The sequence below is a fragment of the Argiope bruennichi genome, chromosome 11 (assembly GCF_947563725.1).
Source record: "Argiope bruennichi chromosome 11, qqArgBrue1.1, whole genome shotgun sequence".
NCBI classification, from domain to species: Eukaryota; Metazoa; Arthropoda; class Arachnida; order Araneae; family Araneidae; genus Argiope; species Argiope bruennichi.
In genome coordinates this window covers 93,096,380-93,116,035 of record NC_079161.1, presented here as the reverse complement: position 1 = coordinate 93,116,035, position 19,656 = coordinate 93,096,380, and the positions used below count along the sequence as shown (strand labels likewise).

The 19,656-nt window shown below is 29.7% G+C and overlaps 1 protein-coding gene across 7 annotated transcripts in view; it reads right to left on the bottom strand.

Moving 5' to 3' along the window:
* Nucleotides 1-1,105: 1,105 nt before the first annotated feature.
* Nucleotides 1,106-19,656, bottom strand: part of LOC129956879 (uncharacterized) — a 113,362-nt gene continuing 94,811 nt past the window's right edge. For 4 of the 7 annotated variants that reach the window (XM_056068865.1, XM_056068864.1, XM_056068866.1 and 1 more), the window contains exon 3: nt 1,106-3,150. In XM_056068865.1, the coding sequence (XP_055924840.1) occupies nt 1,393-2,883 (1,491 nt within the window). In that variant the 5' untranslated portion in view covers nt 2,884-3,150 and the 3' untranslated portion in view covers nt 1,106-1,392. Of the gene's footprint in view, nt 3,151-12,335; nt 12,421-13,796; nt 14,122-14,181; nt 14,229-19,656 lie in introns of those variants that run through there. The other 3 variants (XM_056068861.1, XM_056068860.1, XM_056068862.1) reach the window with 3 other exon arrangements.

Below are 19,656 nucleotides of genomic sequence, written 5' to 3'. Positions count from 1 at the left end.
GTTTCGCTAATTTAGATTTAAGCAATTAATTAAGCCATTAATTAGCTAATTAATTTCGCTCGTTATGGAGACATAAAAACAAAAACGCATACTATTTTGATATGTTTGCAATACCTGAACATATAGTGGAGAAATTTTTAAAATTTCTAGTAAATACCGAAAAACCGGTATTTAAACTTGTGAATACCGGTATTGCAAAATTGTACAAATGGCTTAAAATACCGGTATTCGGTATCCCGGAATTGCAATCCCTAGTTGTCACCAAAATGATGCCTATTTTTCAAATGCTAGCTTCAGATAATCTGTGGAAAGGTGTTCAAATTTTAAATGCATTTCCCCCCATAATGCATTTTTTCAAGATTTCTTGTAATCAGATTGTTGTAAGTCAAGACCCGTTAAAGATTAAGTGATGAAATTCGGAACATATCTTTTTTAAACATTTTACATTAATTCTGATTCAGCAAATTTGAAAAAAATGTGTACTTTAAAAAATATAATTTTAAAAAAATTAGAATAGAAATATTTTTCATTTTCTATAGATTAAACATTTTTTTTCCAATTGCTGAATCGAAATTAAAGCTCATATATTTGTGTTTCATTTTTAAAACACTTTTGAAAAATAACCAGGAATATTTTGAGTTTTAGCAATTTAAAATTATCCTAAAATTTTTTTAAAAAATAAATTAAAAATAATTGCTAAAAATTTTGATGCCTTAATTTTGCTTATTTGTTAAATGAAAATTGTAAGTCAATTAATTCCATCAATCTAGATAATTTGTGGTGCAAAATAATTTTTTAATTATACAATTCTTTTCTTTTTTTAACGTTAGATTTTTTTTTAACAATTGCCATTTTAGAATTTACAATTTTGAAAGAAAAAAAAAATTCCCTAAAGAGCAAACTATCACGAAGCATTTTTATTACACTGTGTAGTTGTTGCAGTTTGTGCGTTGTGCAGTTTGGAAAAAATTTCAAAACTGCAACAACAACAACAAAAAGTAATTTTTAAAATCAATTTATTCTTTAAATCCAAACAATTTGTGGTACAAAACATTTTTTAATGATAAGATTCTTTTATTTTCTTAAAGGTGGAATGTTTTTTAACAGTTGCCATCATAGAATTTGCAATTTTCAAAGGAAAAAAAATGTTAAGTAAATAAAAATATACAGTAAAACATTTTTATTTCAGTGCAGTTTTGCTTTGCGATATCATATAACAAACATGCAATTTAGAATGTAAGAGAATACCGAACAAAGAAAATTAATAAACTAACTGTTTTTAAATCAAATCTTTAATTACCTCTCAGAAAATTGAAGTTATGCTTACTGATTCTTGATAATTTGTGGTAAGAACATAACATAATTTCCTTGCCAGTTATTATTATATGCCTCCTAAATCTTTTTAATTTTCTTGGCTGGCCTTTCTATTAGTTCTTCATCAGGTTGTCCACTTGGTTGAAAATCCATTGGATCCATCTGATTTATTTTATTGCAACTTGAGAAGTCCCGGTTAGACGTACCGGTAGGAATATCGTTCACCACCTTAGTGAGGCGTTCGCGTATTTCCAGCTCTAATAGTGATGAAAAATTTGAATTGAATGCTTCCGCGAACCTCTCTCTGTCTTCTTTGGACAACCTGGATTCGCGCATAAAAAATTCCAAAAAATCCCACTTGCCTTCTTTTACTAGTTCATAACACTTGTGCAGTGCTTTACGACTCATGACAAGTTCCAACGTTTCCTCAGGGTCCATATTTGTAAACATAAATTTGATATTTTCAGTATCTTTACGTTTAAAAAAATTATCTAAATAATTTGTGGAATGTCTGAAACCTTTAGGAGTGATCAGAAAAAGATTCTGAAAAAGTTTTGAAGGATTATATAAGTATTTAAATTGTTGTAACAGAACAAACTGCAGCATTTCATAATCGTCTTCTACAAAGAACGGCAATACAAGCTGTGCAACTTCAAGAAAAGCATCTTGCCGTGGCCAATCCAGAAAGCTTCTAAGGATCGCACACGATGACTTCTCGAGAACGTTCTGAAACTGTTCCGTATTCATCTTGGTCAACAAATAATAGAAAACCTCGGTGTATGGATGAAAGCTGTCATTCACGTGTTCTGCTACATATTCGGCCGTTCTCACCAATGATGCATCTTTTTCCTCGCAAGTTAACTTTTCAAAAAAATATTGAGTCGCTGTTTCATAACCGTTCTTCGCAAACAATTCAAAAGCTTGTTGATAAATAGAGGAGTAGTGTCCTACCCATCCCACAAGATAGCTTTTTAACTTATCTACTCTTCCTTTTAGGATGCAAGTCCAAAAGATAATTATTTCTCCCGTATCATTGCATAGAGGAAATTGCCCATTGTTATAAAAACACTTTTTACTCAGCGGGGACATTTTTTGCCAAATGTTTTGAATATCTTCATCAAGGCAATACAGACAAGCTAACTTAAATCGCCGGTTGATGTCCAACTTTTCATCGCGGATCATTGCCTCAGCTGTTTTCCGATAGTTTACAGTCCCCATATGTGTCCAATGCAAGTATTTTACATATTCTGGACAGTCAAAAATTGAATGCTTCGATCTTAAAAAGAACTCGTGGTACTTCCACCATTTATATGTTTCCATAAAAATAGGATTCAGTAGATTACTTAACGGCTCCCTCATCGATTCAGGTAAACTGAGTTCGGCTACAATGCTTTTGAACAGTTCATGTTTTAATTTTATTCTTTCCTCGCCATCTCTATAAACCACAGTAGAGGGAGATATATACTTGACAGGGTCACTAACCAAAAGGACAGCCACTTTTCTTAGAGAAATGTCTTGGAGGGACAGCCTATAAAGACTTTTGAGTTGGCTAACAATTGGATTTGACATAGCCGGCAATCGAAATATTGGCACTTTTTTAACCACTGACACTTCAAAGTTGTTCCTTCCCACTAAGACAATCTACGGACTAAATCGTAAGTGAACCTCTAAATGCCGTTAAAAAGCTGATTGAATGATAAAACAGTCGTTTTTAGATCTTTCAAAAGTAGGAGTTTTTTTCTGGAACGTAGTCTATATAATAGTAGATGTTGATATTGAGAGACATTTTTTTTTTCCAGTTCATCGCCTGCATTTGTTTTCAATAATGCTTGGTACCTGTAAATAAAGAAAAAACAAGATTATTGAGAAAAAATAATATAAAAATCAAGGAGAAGTGTTGCCACAAAAACTTTGTCGCACACTCTCTCATTAAGGTATTATTTCTGAGAACGCCTTACATAGCATTGTACGATAAGTGTGAAATATTAATTTTTGTCGTGATTTTAGCATTTTGACTTTCTTTTGCTTCATCGTTGGCGAGAAATTTAGTGATAAAGCCCTGGCATGCAGTTCATGATTCCCAAAAACTGGATTTCTGTTATAGATACGTTTTTCTCAACAAATGAAAATCAAAATTTGACACAAAACTGCATTTGAAGTTACAAAATCCAGGACCAAAATTGATACATTTAAGTCATACCGTTTTTCAACAATCGTGTTTACATGGTTCTAGAAGTACAGATCGAAAGACGGTCAATTCCTAGTTGGATTTCACTCAGAATTTCATAGGTGTCTACGCTGTAATCGTTAACTCTGAGGATCGAATTGGATTTCACTCAGAATTTTATTGGTGTCTACGCTGTAATCGTTAACTCTGAGGATAGAATTTTATCTAACTCTCTTTGATTGGTAGCTATCGTGTTAACTTATATTCGAACAGCAGGGCAGACGATCTTCCTCTGAATGGATTTTACTCCAACTTTCATAGAAATCTGAAAATTTGGTGAAAAGACCGCATACCAAGTTTCAACCACCTAGCTCAAATCGTTTTTGAAATATCTTTGTCACAGAAAAACACGCGGCCTTTTCCCAAAAATGCATTTTTTCGAATCAGGGAGGTCTAAAAAGGCGATTCGTCAAAATCTCGAGTCATGTACATAATTTTGTCTCATGAAATTGCAGCTCTCATACCGCTGTTGCCAATAAATGAAAATAATATTAAATGAATTTACAATATACACATCGAGTACTGGAAGAGGGAAAGTAACTAGATATTTCTCACCTTTGTCTGCATGTCTTTTTGTTTGTGCACAAATAAATATTTTATTCTTCAAAGATGAATCAGGAATGCTTATTTGAAAAGTAAAATATTTCAAATTATATTTAAATCTGTTTTTGATCATTCCACTATAAAATATTTGATGTAGGCACATTTTTAATTGCATTGCCGATTGGCAACATTAGATATAACGTTTCATTAGGTCTTAAGAACGAAACGCAGTTCTGATATTATGTAACAAGATTATTTAACTTAAATCACAACTAATTATATTTTATATTTGTTATTCATTTACTGGCTTTTAGAGAGAAATTTGAACGTCGGTATTCCAAATTTAAGTGAACGATATTAATTTTTAAAGTTTCAACTTTTTTACTTTCTCGTATACGTAGAATAGAGAAAACATAGTAATTGCCAAAAAATTCGAATTCGAGATTTTGTCGAATCTCCACGTCTTACAATTCCCTGAGTTCGAAAAACACGTTTTTGGAAGTCAGGGATAGTATGTCTTTCACAAAGATAAGTCAAAAACGCTTTTAGCTAGAAGAATGCAATTTGGTATACGGTCTTTATAGCAAATTTAGAGTAAAATCTGTTCCGAGGAAGTGCGTCTGTCCAGCATTTCGAATATACGTTAATATGATAAATAAGAAACGGCGAGAACTATATGGATAAGATAAGGTACACAGATTTAACATCTACAATTTAGATACTTAACAAAGTTTGTGCCAACTTGAACAACGGCTTGCCTGTTTGTTGATCTGTACTTTTAAAAACAAGTAAACACGATAGCTCAAAGTCTCAATGGCTTAAATATATAAAATTCGATATGGAATTTTTGAATAAAAGTACAGTTTTCTGTTACATTTTCATTTCAATCGATTGCAGAAATTTGCGTCTAAAGCAAAAATCTGATTTCTCTATACTTTTAATCGCATGCAAGAGATTAATCGCCGAAAATGACACGTCAGATTCAGTAAAAATGCTGAATTCCGGCCAGAAAATGTTTCGTAACTATTGTACGCCAATGCCATGTAAAGCGTTCTCCGGCACGATAAGTTTAAAAGAAAGTGTGTGAAAAAGTTTTGGGGAAACCAGTACGCTGGTTTTATCTTAGTTAATACAGTTTCAATTAATATTTGAATTTAAAGTCAAGATAATAAAAATATATTATTAGCGAAATTTAGCCCATACGAAAGATCTATTCAAAGAAACTCGCTTAATTACAATTAAATTAAATCTCAACATTATAGGCAAAAATTATTGGTTCTGCAAATGGCGGAAAGTATTTTATACCATTCATACGGCCGGAAATTAAGGGTATACGTTATAATTCGTTTGACTAAAATAAAATACAGTACACTCCCGATTATCCGCGGAATTGGGTGGAGCGGCCGCCGCGGATAATCCGAAAAAAACTAAAAACGGGTATAGCAAAAGAGAAAACAGTAATTCCAACATTGAAACATCGTTTTATGTACAATAAAACGTAAAATAAACAGCAGGAAATGTTTAACTAACGCTTAATATTTTAGTATATCACTCAAAACGAACCTAAAATGCATTTTGTTAATGAAGACAGAAAAGTGCTTTGTACTTACAAGAGGCATCAAGGATACACAGAAAAATTAATACATATGTACTGCTTTAATACATGAATGTATTATGTAATTACAAAAGAATAACTTTAAAACTGCACCTTTTTGAAAAAATCAGTCAACAAAAAAAAAAACTTTGTGCGGCAGGCGTGGATAATCCGCTCCGCGGATAATCGGGAGTGTACTGAAATAAACTATTTTACAAACAAACCTATGTTAGAGTCAAGACATATAAATTAAAACTTACATTTTTTTTAAAAAAGCAGAAAGTACTTGTAAATTTAAAAATAAAATGTTGCAGATCTGGCTCTTTTTCAGCCATGTCATTAGACGAAATAACTGGTATGTGTTTTCAGTGAGGGAAAAAAATAATGTAATTAGGATACGCAAAGCAAGGCAAGACCCCTAGGCGCTGTTGCCATGGTGCACAAAATTAAAGAATCCTTTCTTTGGATTGAAAAGAAAAATTTATTTCATTTCGTTGTATTTAAAAAGTTTTTATTTCTATTTTATTGAATTTTTATTTTGAATATTTTTAATTATTATAATGAACCCTTACTCACAAGATTTTTAAAAATTAAAACAGGCTCAGCAAAATGTGAGAAGTTTAAAAGCTTTTGGCAACAGGCTTCCCTGATTGGGAATAAGGGATTATAAGTAACTTAAGGTTATTAGCTTATGGTTCAGTCCTTATGGTTATTTTATATGTTAAACAGGAAAAAATTATAACAAAACTCATATTCAATAAATTCCTTTATTGCATGAAAAGCAAAGAGTAGAGATTTTAATTCTTTCAGATTTATGTGAAAAGAAATAAGAAGATAACTGGAGATTGTATAAATAAAATAAAATTTTCAGTATGAGCATCAAATATGTTAAAAAAAAAGATTCGATTTTTAAATAGCTGGAAAATAAAATATAATATCCGAAACTATGTTCCTAAAAACTGAATCATGAATATTAGTAAATATATTTATAACTGATACAAATAGATGTACATCTCAAGGCAAAATAATGAATAGAAAATACTCAAAATGAAACTAAATTTCCCAGTTTTTCTTATTCAGTGCATCAATAGAAGACAGGAAGAAACCGTGGTGTCAAACTAGAAATAATAAGCCAGAAAGATAACCATACTTTGATTCTTTGAAATCTTTTTTAATCCAAAAAGATCAACACCATTCTGAAAGATTGATCTATTGGAATTTCTACTTATGCTTTTGAAAGGCGAAAACCAAAAATGATTTTCATTAAAAATAAAAGGACCTATCATGGAAATTATAAACAACAAAAATACTATACTATGATTAAAGTTGGTATAGATATGATAACAAATAGCAATAAGATATTTTTACTACACATACAAATTCTGAAATTTACTTCTTTATATTACATAAAGCAGCTCTACTGACACTTAATGGCAATAGCAACAACAAGTGTTCGCTACGAAAGACGTTTCAGCTTTCATATCTCAGAACTTCAGTGACAAACACACACACAAAAAAAAACTTCTATGCTTCATTTCTTTTGAGTATAAACTTATTTCCACTCAATCATCAACACTTTGACATTATTAAAAATAAGGAGGGGGAATTTATACCGTTTCAAAATGTTCCTGGAAGTATTGTACAGTTTTTTTATAAGTAAAAAATATTTTTTACTAAATTATAATGAAGTACAATTTTATATGTCATTGACCAATTAATTGTTAATTTTAATTCATCCTTCAGTTTTTGTGTAACTTCATACCTTTATGTTTCATAAGTGCAGTTTAAATTAGTTACAGTGTTAGATATATTATTAAATGCAACTAATTGAAAATTTTAATGGATATATTTAATTTGAGCATGAAATAATTGTGTACATTATTGTGTGTGTGTGTGCGCGCACACATGAAGCAGGATGCGGTTTTGAAGACAGTGAAAAGACTTTCGATTTCGTGACGTCGTTTCACTTCATTATGAAGAAGCAGGCATATGTACAAACGATGAGCATACACACAACACAGACCGACACAGAGAGGAATGATGATGATTTTATCCCTGGTCTTATATAACCAGAGAAATTGATAGGGAAAATATTTCCTCATAGTGTTAATAAATAATGAGATTTCGATAGGGATTTTCAATACACGCGCCGACAAGGCAGAGGTTTTAAAAATGAATTTGTCTCGTCAGCAGTATTTTGTCCCTTCATGCGGAGTGTGGGAAAGTTAGGCTTTAAGCTGATTCAACAATTTTACATAGCTTCTCTCGAATAAATTAAGTAGAGAAAGTGGAATTGGATCAAAAAATAAGAGAATATTTTAGAATGGAGTTATTATGGAATAAATTAAGATAAAATCTTAGAAATTAATTAAATTGAAATTAAAGTTTAAAATATCATAACATACATACATATACACGCACACACACACACACACACACACACATTGTATATATATATATATATACACGGAAAATGGAAATGATTACAACAGCGTATGGCAAGAAGTGGCTAAGTTCAATTTTGGGTTTTCTTATTAAAAGTTGTATTGATATCTTAGATAAGAACATATTTCCTTGGAAAAACATTTTTATATTCTGATCATATTTTATTTTTATACAAATAACCGATAAGATAATCAGCAAGTGCTTGAAAATTTGGGGTCAAAATGACCATGTGCATGTGCTAATGTACAAAAAGTAGGTGTTTCTGCTGAAGGGTAAAGTATGATATAAATAGATATCATTTGTATTTGTATTCATCAATGCATTAAAAGTTACATACTAACAACTATTTGATTTTTTTATTAAACCTGATTTGAGTTATTAAAACAGGAATGAAGAAAATTTTTGTGCACATTTAACATCAAACAACAAACATTTTTTGAAATATTCTTATGATACATTTTATGATCAAGGAACGTCCATATATAACGACCATTGCAAAGTCATTTGTAATGCTTAAATAGTATTAATTCCAAAATGTTTTATATATTATTATACAAGTTCAACTACACTCTCAATCTCTGCATCCTCTGATCTTAAAAAAAATGAGAACAAGTATAAAAGCCGCAATACAAAATTGAAAAAGAAAAAAGGGGCGTATTTCATTATTTGCTCTAGACCTTTTATGTAGGTACACCACTGAGGACAAGTCTACAAACCTGCCTATTCTGCCTTAAGCATATTTAATTTAAAAGCATTAATAAATTATGAAATATAATAATTTTTTTAAATTTCAATTTATGAAAGGTTATCTATAAAAATGTTCATTTTACACCGATTCCAATACCCAGTAAAATATAGGAATGGATTGTATCTTTCAATTTTTATGGTACAACCCAGTAAAATAATGAATTGAACTGATGACAACTCAGCCCAGAAAATGCAATTATAGAGAGGTAATTTGAAACAATGAATTTTAATTAATTACTTTTAAAAATACATGTTATGGTTCCAATTTTCATTGCTTTTCTGAAATTTCATTGCTATACATTTCCAAACTCATTTTTAAAAAATATTTCATGGAGTATTTTATGAATACACTTCTCATTTTTCTAATAAATTTCAAATACTTTCCACAATTACAAAAATATATTCCATGATAGCCAGAGTTTAAAGATGGGGTCTTTCTCCACATATTGGGATTTCTTTTCATTACATTATTTTAATAGGATTATTTTCCTTATAATTTTATAATTTATTTATAATTTTTGAATAATTAAACATATAATTTAAATTCAAAATTAAACAATGATGAAATTTTTTATAGTTTTTTTTAAATAATATTATTGGGGTTATTTTTTCTTCTGTAATATATTTGACATCATAAATATACATTATCAATCTTTAAACTTGGAGATCAGCATTTTTTTAGCCACCATATTGAATCAGTAAAGTAAAATTCTTTGCGGATTTCAAAGATTATTAAACACATCCAATATTACAAAAAAAATTATTTATTTTAAATAATTTCATTAATTATCCTTTATATATCAAGAATATGTTTTGATTCAGCAAGCTATTTACCTATTATTATATTTAGCTATTTAAAGTTTAATAATTTCCTTTTTCAGTCTGAAATTAAAATTTTAGATAGGAATGAAGGAAAAAGTGTAACACTATAAAAGGAACAGAAATAAGACTTCTAAAATAGCACATGCCACAAGCCTATTAAAATTTGATAATTCTTTGATGAGATAGGATCATAAAAATCATGCAACAAATAAAGAAATTAGGTGAAACTTTCTGTAAGAATTATTCACAGGAAGACAGTATAATAAAATATGAGTATAAGAAAATAAATATTCATATTGGTAAGTCATTTTTTTGTAGTGAATTATATCACACTCACATGCTAAATTCAAAGTCATGAAGAAAGTAAATATTACAATAAAAAATATCAAAGAATAAATAAGAAGTATTGCGTAGGTAAATTTGATGTTTCTAAAATATGAAATTCTTATATTTTATTAGATTAAAGTAGAAGAAAAAATTCAGCTATAATTTAATAATCTTATTCATGTGTATTGTATTATTTTATATTACTATAATAACATTGGATACAAATCTAATAAACTTGAATATGAATCTAGTAATATTGAGCACAAGTCAAGGTTGTATACATTAAACTAGACACTAAATTTCTGGCCTAGGCATATTAAAGTGCAAGGTATAGGTTCAAAGAAAGCCTTGAAATAGTCAATGTAAAGCTAAATTTCTGACACCACTTATCACAAATACTAGTAATAACACAGTATAAATAGTAGCCCAATGTCGGCATCAAATTTTAATGTAGCGATGCCAAATTAACAAAACAAAAATAATTATAATAATAATAATATATCTGTACTATTATTATTTTCATCAAGTAACTTATAGTAAACCTGTCTGTCAAGATGTAAAAAGCAAAACTTCATCAAATCATGAAACACATACTTTTTCCATATAGTAATATCAAATACAAAATCAACTTCTTTTATAAAAAATTGGCTTAAAAAAAATCTTTTCTTACTTATACCAATTTCATTTTAATTTCAAGTTCTTTAAAAGGACTAATTTTAATTTCAAACAAAAAATTAAAACTTATTAATCAGCCCACAAGCATAGCAGGTGTTTTACAAATCAATTCTGCAAATACACAGCACTCAAAGACAATCATTCAAAGGCTAATGCTCCCAAATGCGGTATCAATTGTAAATTTAGTTGAAAATCATTCATAGTGACTTGATAAAATGATTATTTATGACTGAAAGTTTGATTTTTTTAACATAGAAATCTCATTTCAGACATAAAAAAGTAGTGAAAAAAAAATGCTCTTTTTTTTCTATTTAGTTGAAACTGACTAAAACATAAAAAAAAAAATATAAAATTGGGAAATCCTCCAAATTTTTAAAAATGTATCGACAAAAAATAGTAGATAATACTTGAAATACTTGTGCACAAAAGAAAAAGGCGTACAAAATACAACCAAAGCTGATTTATACATATAATTTTGATATGGGTGAAGAAGATCAATAGAATGAAATATGCTGTGCCTATCACGATTAGGAATAGAAACAACAACACGATAAGGAATAGAAAATATTTACAAATGCTCTAAGAACTAATATGGCAAAAGTTTCCGATTTGGAATGTTATTAAAATGATATATAAAAAATTTTTCTTCATATATTATTGATTGATACCTTTAAGCTAAAGCATCTGAAAGCAAAAAATCAAAATAAATAAATAAAAATGAACTTAAATGTGTATTTAGCCTATAAAATATTAAAATCATATTTAGATATATATATTTGTCTCAATGAGTTCATTATCAATTCAAACAGGAACTTTTTCATTTGATAACAATATTTTATAAAAATATATATATATAAAAAAATTCAGAAATGCACTATGCATATTTGATTTAACAACTGACAACTTATATAAATAAAATAAAAACTTTATTTCATTTGTTATGAATAAATTCAATAAGTTTATTCAAAAAAATTAAAATGATAAAGAAGCTAATTATTTAAATATTGATATCAAATAATTATGCAATAAAATTTCTGATTAATAAACACAATTTTACCATGCCCACTGTTCTTAAAAGAAATATAATTATATCTATGTCAATAAAATATTAAAAATTGTTTAATTGTTTTCAGTTAAGTTTAAAGAATTCAAGGAATTTGCACAATTAACAGCAACAAATCAGAGACAATCACATCATTTAAATTAAATATAAAAAATTCCCAAACTGAAAGGCATATTAGTAATAAATATAAATATTTGTAACAAATATTAAATTTAATTCATATAATTTAATTTAAATATATGATAATTTTAAATTCTTAATTGAATATAGAGGATATGAAAGTCTTCTCTGCTTTAAAGGATATAAAACTGAGATGCAAAATTAGAGAAACTTCACAAATAAAGAACAGCTGCTTCACTTTCCCATTGGAATTTTGAAATGTGGACATGCAAGATGCTTTTCTAACAACACACCACACTTTAATTTCTTTTATTATTTTTATTTTAAATATTAATAGTTAAATATTCAAAGCAGGTTCTGATAATATCACTAAATTAACATCTGGAAATTTTCTATCAGGATTCAATGTTATATCTGAATATGAAAAAGAAAAAGGAATGGGTAAAAAACAAACTTACATACTATTAGCAAGCTGAGAAAAATTCCTTCCAATCACATCTTAGTTCAATTACTTTGATACACATTTTTCTGATTTCATATTTGCTAAAAAACAAGCAAACAAAGAAGATATATTCAGTGTAAACTAGTAAAACCAATATGTTCAAAGTAAATTGCATTTTAATCATATCAGTTAATTTATTACTGAAAATCTTTGGTAAATTTAATCACATCACATATATTAAAACAAAGATACATAAAAAAACTTCTATACATTGGGAATTTTCCAGAAATCAAATGTGCAGTACATCAAATGTAATTTCTCTAATAAATTTATATACACATAATTCAGTCAATAATTCGCATCTAATAAAGTAGATGATGTAGAAATGTAAAGAAGTTTAGTAGAAATGTGCTTCCCCAATTCTTACTAAATCAGAAATTCTTGAAAAACTGAATAGTTGCTAAAAAAAGAATTATTTTCTAGTAAGTCATATATCACTCTTAGTTCATGTTTCACTCAACCATCTTCTATTTGAAGTGAGATTTAAAAAAAAAATCCAGTTAATCTTTAGAATTTTATAGAAAAAAAGCCCTGTAAATAAAAACAAATGATGAAATAATTTTACTTAATTAATAATGTCAGAAGAAAATTGAAATGAAAGCTCAAAATCAAATAAAAGTTTTGTTTCTGTCTTTTTTTTTTTTTTTTTTGTTATAAAATATTTTTAATTCACTGTAAGTAAATCGTTATATGAACAATTATTGAAATAAGCTACTTGAATAACCTCTCGTTTTATGCCCAAGAAGAAAAAAATTGTAAATTGTTATAAATCGGAAAATTCTAAAAAATCATGAGTATGCATTTTTGAAAATCAAAATTTAATGTACTGAATTTTTACCTAGACCCATATGCATAATTTTTTCCCTTATTTTTCAAAAAGTTAAAGAAAAATGCTGAAATAAAGCTAGATAAAGGTTTATGTTTTAGTTAACTAAGCCAGTATTTGCCATTCCCAATACTGAATTATCAAATAAACAAATGACAGTGAGCATTTCAATTTACTTTCTGTCATTTGATTCACAAGGGCACTGTATTCAAATACAATCAAATTAAAATACTGTATCATATAAAAATTAGAAAATCATTCAAAAGATTTTCTTTCCCACATTTTTAAATTCATTGCCGAGTGATGTGATTGGTCCTTTCGTTAGTTGGCTATAAATTGACAAACCAAAATTCTGTCAAAATTTTAATTATTTTTAAAAAAATTTAACTACGTTTAATTCAATTTTATCTTTTGAAGTTTAAACTTAAATTTGTTACAAGGTTGTTTAAAATTTTTCATTTTAATAAAAAATATTCAGAAACCCTCCTCGTACTTATTAAATAACCAATGAAAGATTGGCGATAATTTCGTTGGCGAAAATACCACTTTCTATCTGTACACTTTCTCTTAACAGTATAAACAAATACTTACTTTTTTACTACTTGAAAGTAAGAAGCTCACTCATCGGTTGGCGCGTTTTGGTACTACATTTGGCTCTTGCACAGTTAATTCATAATAACCTGCACAGTTAATTAATAATAATTAATAGAATTTGCTGTTTCCAATTATCAAGATATTTCAAATGTTTTAAACACTGCGAAATTTTTTTGAATTTTTCATTTCAAAAATCAAACAGTTATGGAAAAACTGGAGAAACAAAAACAAAATTAATCTTAATTGTTTAACAGCAATACTAATAACAAATTTTGCATAAATATACATCAATATATAAGAAATCCACAAAAGGATTTTATTAAACCAGTAAACAGCATTAAAAAAATATATGATGTTAAAATATTTTTAATCTTGGTTATACTTCCGATTCTGTAAATGGTCGACAACTTTGATTGTTTGTTTGATTGGTGGGTTAGGAGATTTTTGGCAACAAAGGCTGTCATCACAGCGTTCAACAATATCTCCAGTTAATAAATGTCAAAAAATTTCAAGTGTTGAAGGAAAATATGGAGAGATAGTTTATCTGCAAATGCTTTACTCGTGAGTTGTTTAAAATTTCTGGTTGAAAGAGAGTTGAGGCCCAACTTCGACCAGAGCCTACGTCTGGTGCTTGCGTATTTTCGGCAGTGCAGTAAGATATGATCCAAATAATTCAGAGTGGCATGTTTCGCAATTTGGTAGATTCGACAGGTTAAAACGATGTAGAAGGCCAGATGTAATGAGTGTTTTGGTAGAAATTCTAGCGCAAATGATGTCTTCTCTTCTATTTCTTGCCCATTTACCAATATTTTTTATGTCTGGAATTTCTCCAAGAATTTCATAAAATACTATTTGCTCTGTCTATAGCTGTCTGTTGTTTTTCTTTTTGAGATTTGAGACTATCTGTAAAAAGAGGGAAAGTTTTCTTAGGAACAGAAAGATAATCCAGAGCCTTGGAAATTGCAAGAGCTTCAGCTGTAAATATTGAGTTGATATTGTAGGTTAAAAAAGCAAATTGAGACAGATCCGAAATGCCGGCGATTGAAGTTAAGTTTTGAGATTTAGATGCATAAGTTACGATTATGAAACATTGTTTGAAGTCCTTTTGTAGCGTTTCTTGAAAACTGCCATTAATAGCCAAGTGTGGGAAAGATTTGTTTTGTAAAGGGTATTTTGAAATAATAATACTGCAATTTTCTCTTGGAAGTTGTAAAAAATGTTGATCAAAAATAATGCGATTCCAATTAATGTTTAAATCAGAAAAAATTTTATCCAAAAAAATTTTGCCCTGTTGAATACGAGCAAGATTGAAATGTTCTAAATCTAATTTGTAGATGGCGGAGAAGAAACTGATAGAAATCTGCTTAATGAGAAATTGTAAGGATAAACGTTTGATTTTTTTCACTGAGAATTTCCTTATTGGAGATGTAAAAGAGAGTTTAATTTGGTGTCCACTGTGGAACACCAAGTGCAAAGCGAAGTGCTTTGGTTTGAATAATATTACATGCTTTCATGTGAGTTACTGGAAATTTGTTGATAATTTGACTGGCGTAAAAAAAAATAAGCCGCAAATGCTATTGTCTGTGAGTGTGATTAAATCTTTTGTTCTTGGGCCATAATGTTTATATGCAAAATCCTTTAATGCATTGATTTTTTTAAAGTTTTATTTTTAATTTTATTGAAGATTGATCCTTTTTCATTTCTTTTTGAAAAAGGAATTCCGCGGAATGTAATTGAGTTTTTCACATTGGATGTTCGTTCCTGCTAGCCAGATATTTGGGTGGGTAAAATTAATTTTGTTTGAAAAAGCTGCTATGTAACTTTTCCCTGCATTAACTGAAAGTTTCCAATAAGTACACCATTCATGAACATTTTCCATTGTTTTTTGTAATTCCTTAGTAATAAATTCAATAGACTGGTACGAGCAAAAAATAAATATGTCATCAGCAAAAATCAAACAATCAACTTCCTTTTCAAGAGTTTCAAAAAAATCCGATATAAAAGTTGCCCATAAGATTGGCGAGAGGACATTACCTTCTGCTAATCTTTTGTTTTTAATTCTTATGTCGGAGACTGTCTCCATCGCACTTGGAACTTACGGTGAAAAAGGAATTGATGCAACCAAGCGCATATCTTCTTGCAGATGCCCAATTTCTAGCATTTATTTATCAATCCGTCAATATAAAACGAATCATAAGCTTTTGCGATGTCGAGACAAATACCAATGAAAAGTTTTTTACTCTCTCTTTGCATTTGAACTGGTATAATATAATGAGTATGTGGCTGACCTATTGTCCTTGTATGGTAAAAAACCAAATTGTTTTGGATGAAGTTTTTTTTTTTTTCTTTGAAAGAAAATCGGCAATTCTCTTACATAAGATAAATTCAAAGATTTTAAAGAAAAAAAAAACAGATGTTAGAGCCTATGGTGGCCTATATGATGTTATCTGGAGATTATATTGATTTGGTTTTGGAATGGGAATAATAAGTGCATGTTTTGGTAACATATGTTGTGTTAAAATAATTGAAGGATGTAATAATTTACATTTTTGTTAAGTTTTTTGAAAAAGGATGCGGGAATATGGTCTGGAACTGGGGTTGTGATTTTTAATTTTTTAATTGCGAATTGTAATTCTCCGATTTGTATTGCTCCGTTTCATTCGCTTTCCAGATTGTCCATAAACTAGATTAGTAATGGTTCGCGAGAACTGGAATTGTTGGCACAAAATTATGCGAACATTTTACTTTTCACGAATGGGTTTGTGATGAAAGAATTGTTAACAGAAATAGTGTTGAAGGATTTATTATCTTCATATTGCTGATTCAGTTTTCTCTGGATAGAATAAAATAAACGAGGATTTCTTGCGCTATTGCATAATTTATCCCAAAATTTTTGTTTTGCTTGTTTACCATAAAATTTGAATCTGCGTGCGAATTTTTTGTGAAGAATCCAAAATTTATTTGATATGCATCTTAATGCTTTCTTCCGATATATGATTTTAAGGTTATAAAGTTTGTGACAGGTTTCATCCCACGAGGGTGGATATTGTTTATTATTCAAAGGTATTTTTGTAGTGTTGCGGCATAAATCGTAAATATTTTATTTAAAAGTAGCTAACGATTATTTTAATAATTATAAATTTTATTTTGTAAATAGTTGTAAAATTCAGATTGGCAACAGTGATACTTTTGGAACTTGTTGATTAAAAACGATGCTAGAATGTTGAATGAAAATAAGTTGATGTAAATTTGATAATATTATCTATATGTAATATTTAGTTTTATAGTACATTTCTCTGCATTTTATTTTTGTTGATGCACGAACACAACACTAGTATTATTGGATATGATTTTTGAAATGTTTGATGAGACTGAGTTTAGGTTATGTATCTTCAAAAATGTTTTTCGATTGAAATAGAATATATTGCCATGTAATTTGTGTGAGGAACCTTTGTTTGTTGTGTAAAACTTTGCAGGTGGAAATTATGAGGAAATAGTCGCTATCAAAAGATGATTCAGCAACAGAACAATCTGAGCTACAGAAGAGTGATTTGGAACAAAGGGAAAGATTCAGAAGCGATTGGTTACCTGCAGGAGTAATGTATTTAAAGTGACAAAATTTGAATCCGTTAACCGATCGACAAAATTGTTGCCGAGTCTGGAAGAAGTTATTGAGCCCCAAAAAGGATGATGTAAATTAAAGTCGCCAAAGATGAACGTTGGTTCGGAAAGCCAGTTAAAAAAGTTTCCGAAAATTTCAAAGTCAAAACCTGTAGGATTATAAATGTTAACTATACAAAAATTTAGAGAAGTTGGAATGAATTTAACGGTGAGGATTTCCGCGTCCGAATTTTGAAGGAACCTCGGAAGGGATTACATATGTATACCGACAAATGTTCAGGGATTCCAATTAAAAGGCCCCCTCCCAGTCTGTCTTCCCTGTGAGATCTAAAAAACCTGTTTTTATAGAAACGAAAATCTTCTTCTGCATAAAGAAAAGTTTCTTGAAAAATTCAGAAATCTGAAATAGAGAAGGGGGTTGGGATACCAAGCCGGATTTATTTATTCCTAATACTACTGCAATTCCACAGAACAAAACGCATCCTGATAGATTTAACCAACAGAAAAGAAAAAAACAATCTGTAAACTATGCAAGAGGTCAACCAAACAACGGGGTGACACACACACAAAAAAAAAACCCAAGCATTTGCGAAAGATAAAACTGAAGCAGCGCTTTGCAAAAAAGAGAAACAAATAACAAGCAGTAAAAGCACAGAAAACAGCAAAAAGAAAACATAGCGCAAAAATAAATTATTAATCCGAAGATTCAGCAGGACCTCCAGCATCCCATTGCATGAGTTAACTAGTTGAACTAGCGAAATTCTTCGAAGCATAAAGTAAAGCTCTTTTCTTCCTGGATGGAGATTTAATTTTTTCACCTTTGTTGATCACATGAATTAACTGTTGCACCACAGACTCGACCGGCTTTTGAAATATTTCCAAAAGCGTAATGAAATGTTGCTCCATCTTTCTGTTGATGTTTTGAATGATGGATTCCATTTTGTCGTTTAAAGATTTTTCAAAGTCTATGGATTTCGTGTTAGATCTAGTAACAGTCGCATAAGTTGTATTAGATGATGCATTAAATATGCGTCGTGCTTCCCCCGTAGTGAGGTAGTTACGACATTTTAGATCCAAAATTTGTTGTTCTTTGGCGTACAAGGGACATGCTTTAGATGTTGTTGCATGAGAACCTTGACAATCAATGCATTTAATTGGGTTTTTGACAATTTCAGACATAATTCCACATAATTGGCAAACTTGGTCTTTCGAACATATCCTAGAAGAGTGTAGGAAACTGTAACATTTTGAACACTGTCTAGGCCGATCGAAAAAAGGTCGAGTTTTCTGGATTGTAAGCCAAAGTTTCACTGAATCTAGAAAGGAAGTACCCAGAATTGTTATGAGAATTGGAAAAGTTTGCTGAGTCGAATTTTCTTTGACAAAACGTCTCATGTCTCTGATTTCAATCTCATTAAACTTTCGCAGTTCGTCTGCAACTTCTTTGAGTGGAACTTATATGGGCATATCAATAAGCAGAAATCTAGAAGTAACTCCTTCCCAAATAACGTTTGAAGTAACCTTAGTTTCGCTAATCTATTCTAAGCTGAGAAGTTGTTTTGCGAATCCCGGATCCTTTGTAATAAAAATTAGTTTCCATTGCCGGGAAAATCTCATGTTCGTGAGACTTGAGTGCCTGTCGATATTTTGCTTTATGAAAGTTTGTATCAGAATGGGGTTTGTGCGCGGTATTTGAGAAGGAGCATTCGCATTAGAAAAAATAACGTTAATTTCCTCGTAGTGTTTCTGACCTAAATTTAGCACAAGGTCCTTGGCAAGTTTTCCATTCAAAAAATAAATATCAGTTATTTGAGGCATCTTGTTGAAGGGGAAAGTTTCAGAATTCAGTTGAAAGGACTCATCACTAAAGTCTTGCACTGATACCAATGTGTAACTCAGCTTGGAATGAAAAAAGAATCCAGAAAATATAAAGGAACAATCTTACCTCGGACAAATTGATTTAAGCAGAGTAGAAATATGAGGAGAAACAAAAAATAAAAACTTCTCTAAACGTGAGAGTAACATGCAAAATACACCGTAATCTTAAAAGCAACTTCGCTTTTTTCAAAAACTTAGCGATCTTTGAATTTCAAAATTCCAACAATATGTATAACGTCGGCAACTAGTAAACAAAACAAACTGAGAGGCAGCTCCGATCATTTCTTCTGTGCTAATTTGCTGATTTGTTAAGTGTGAAGCGGTTCTTGTGCCTCCGCCTTAGAAAATAGCGCTTAAT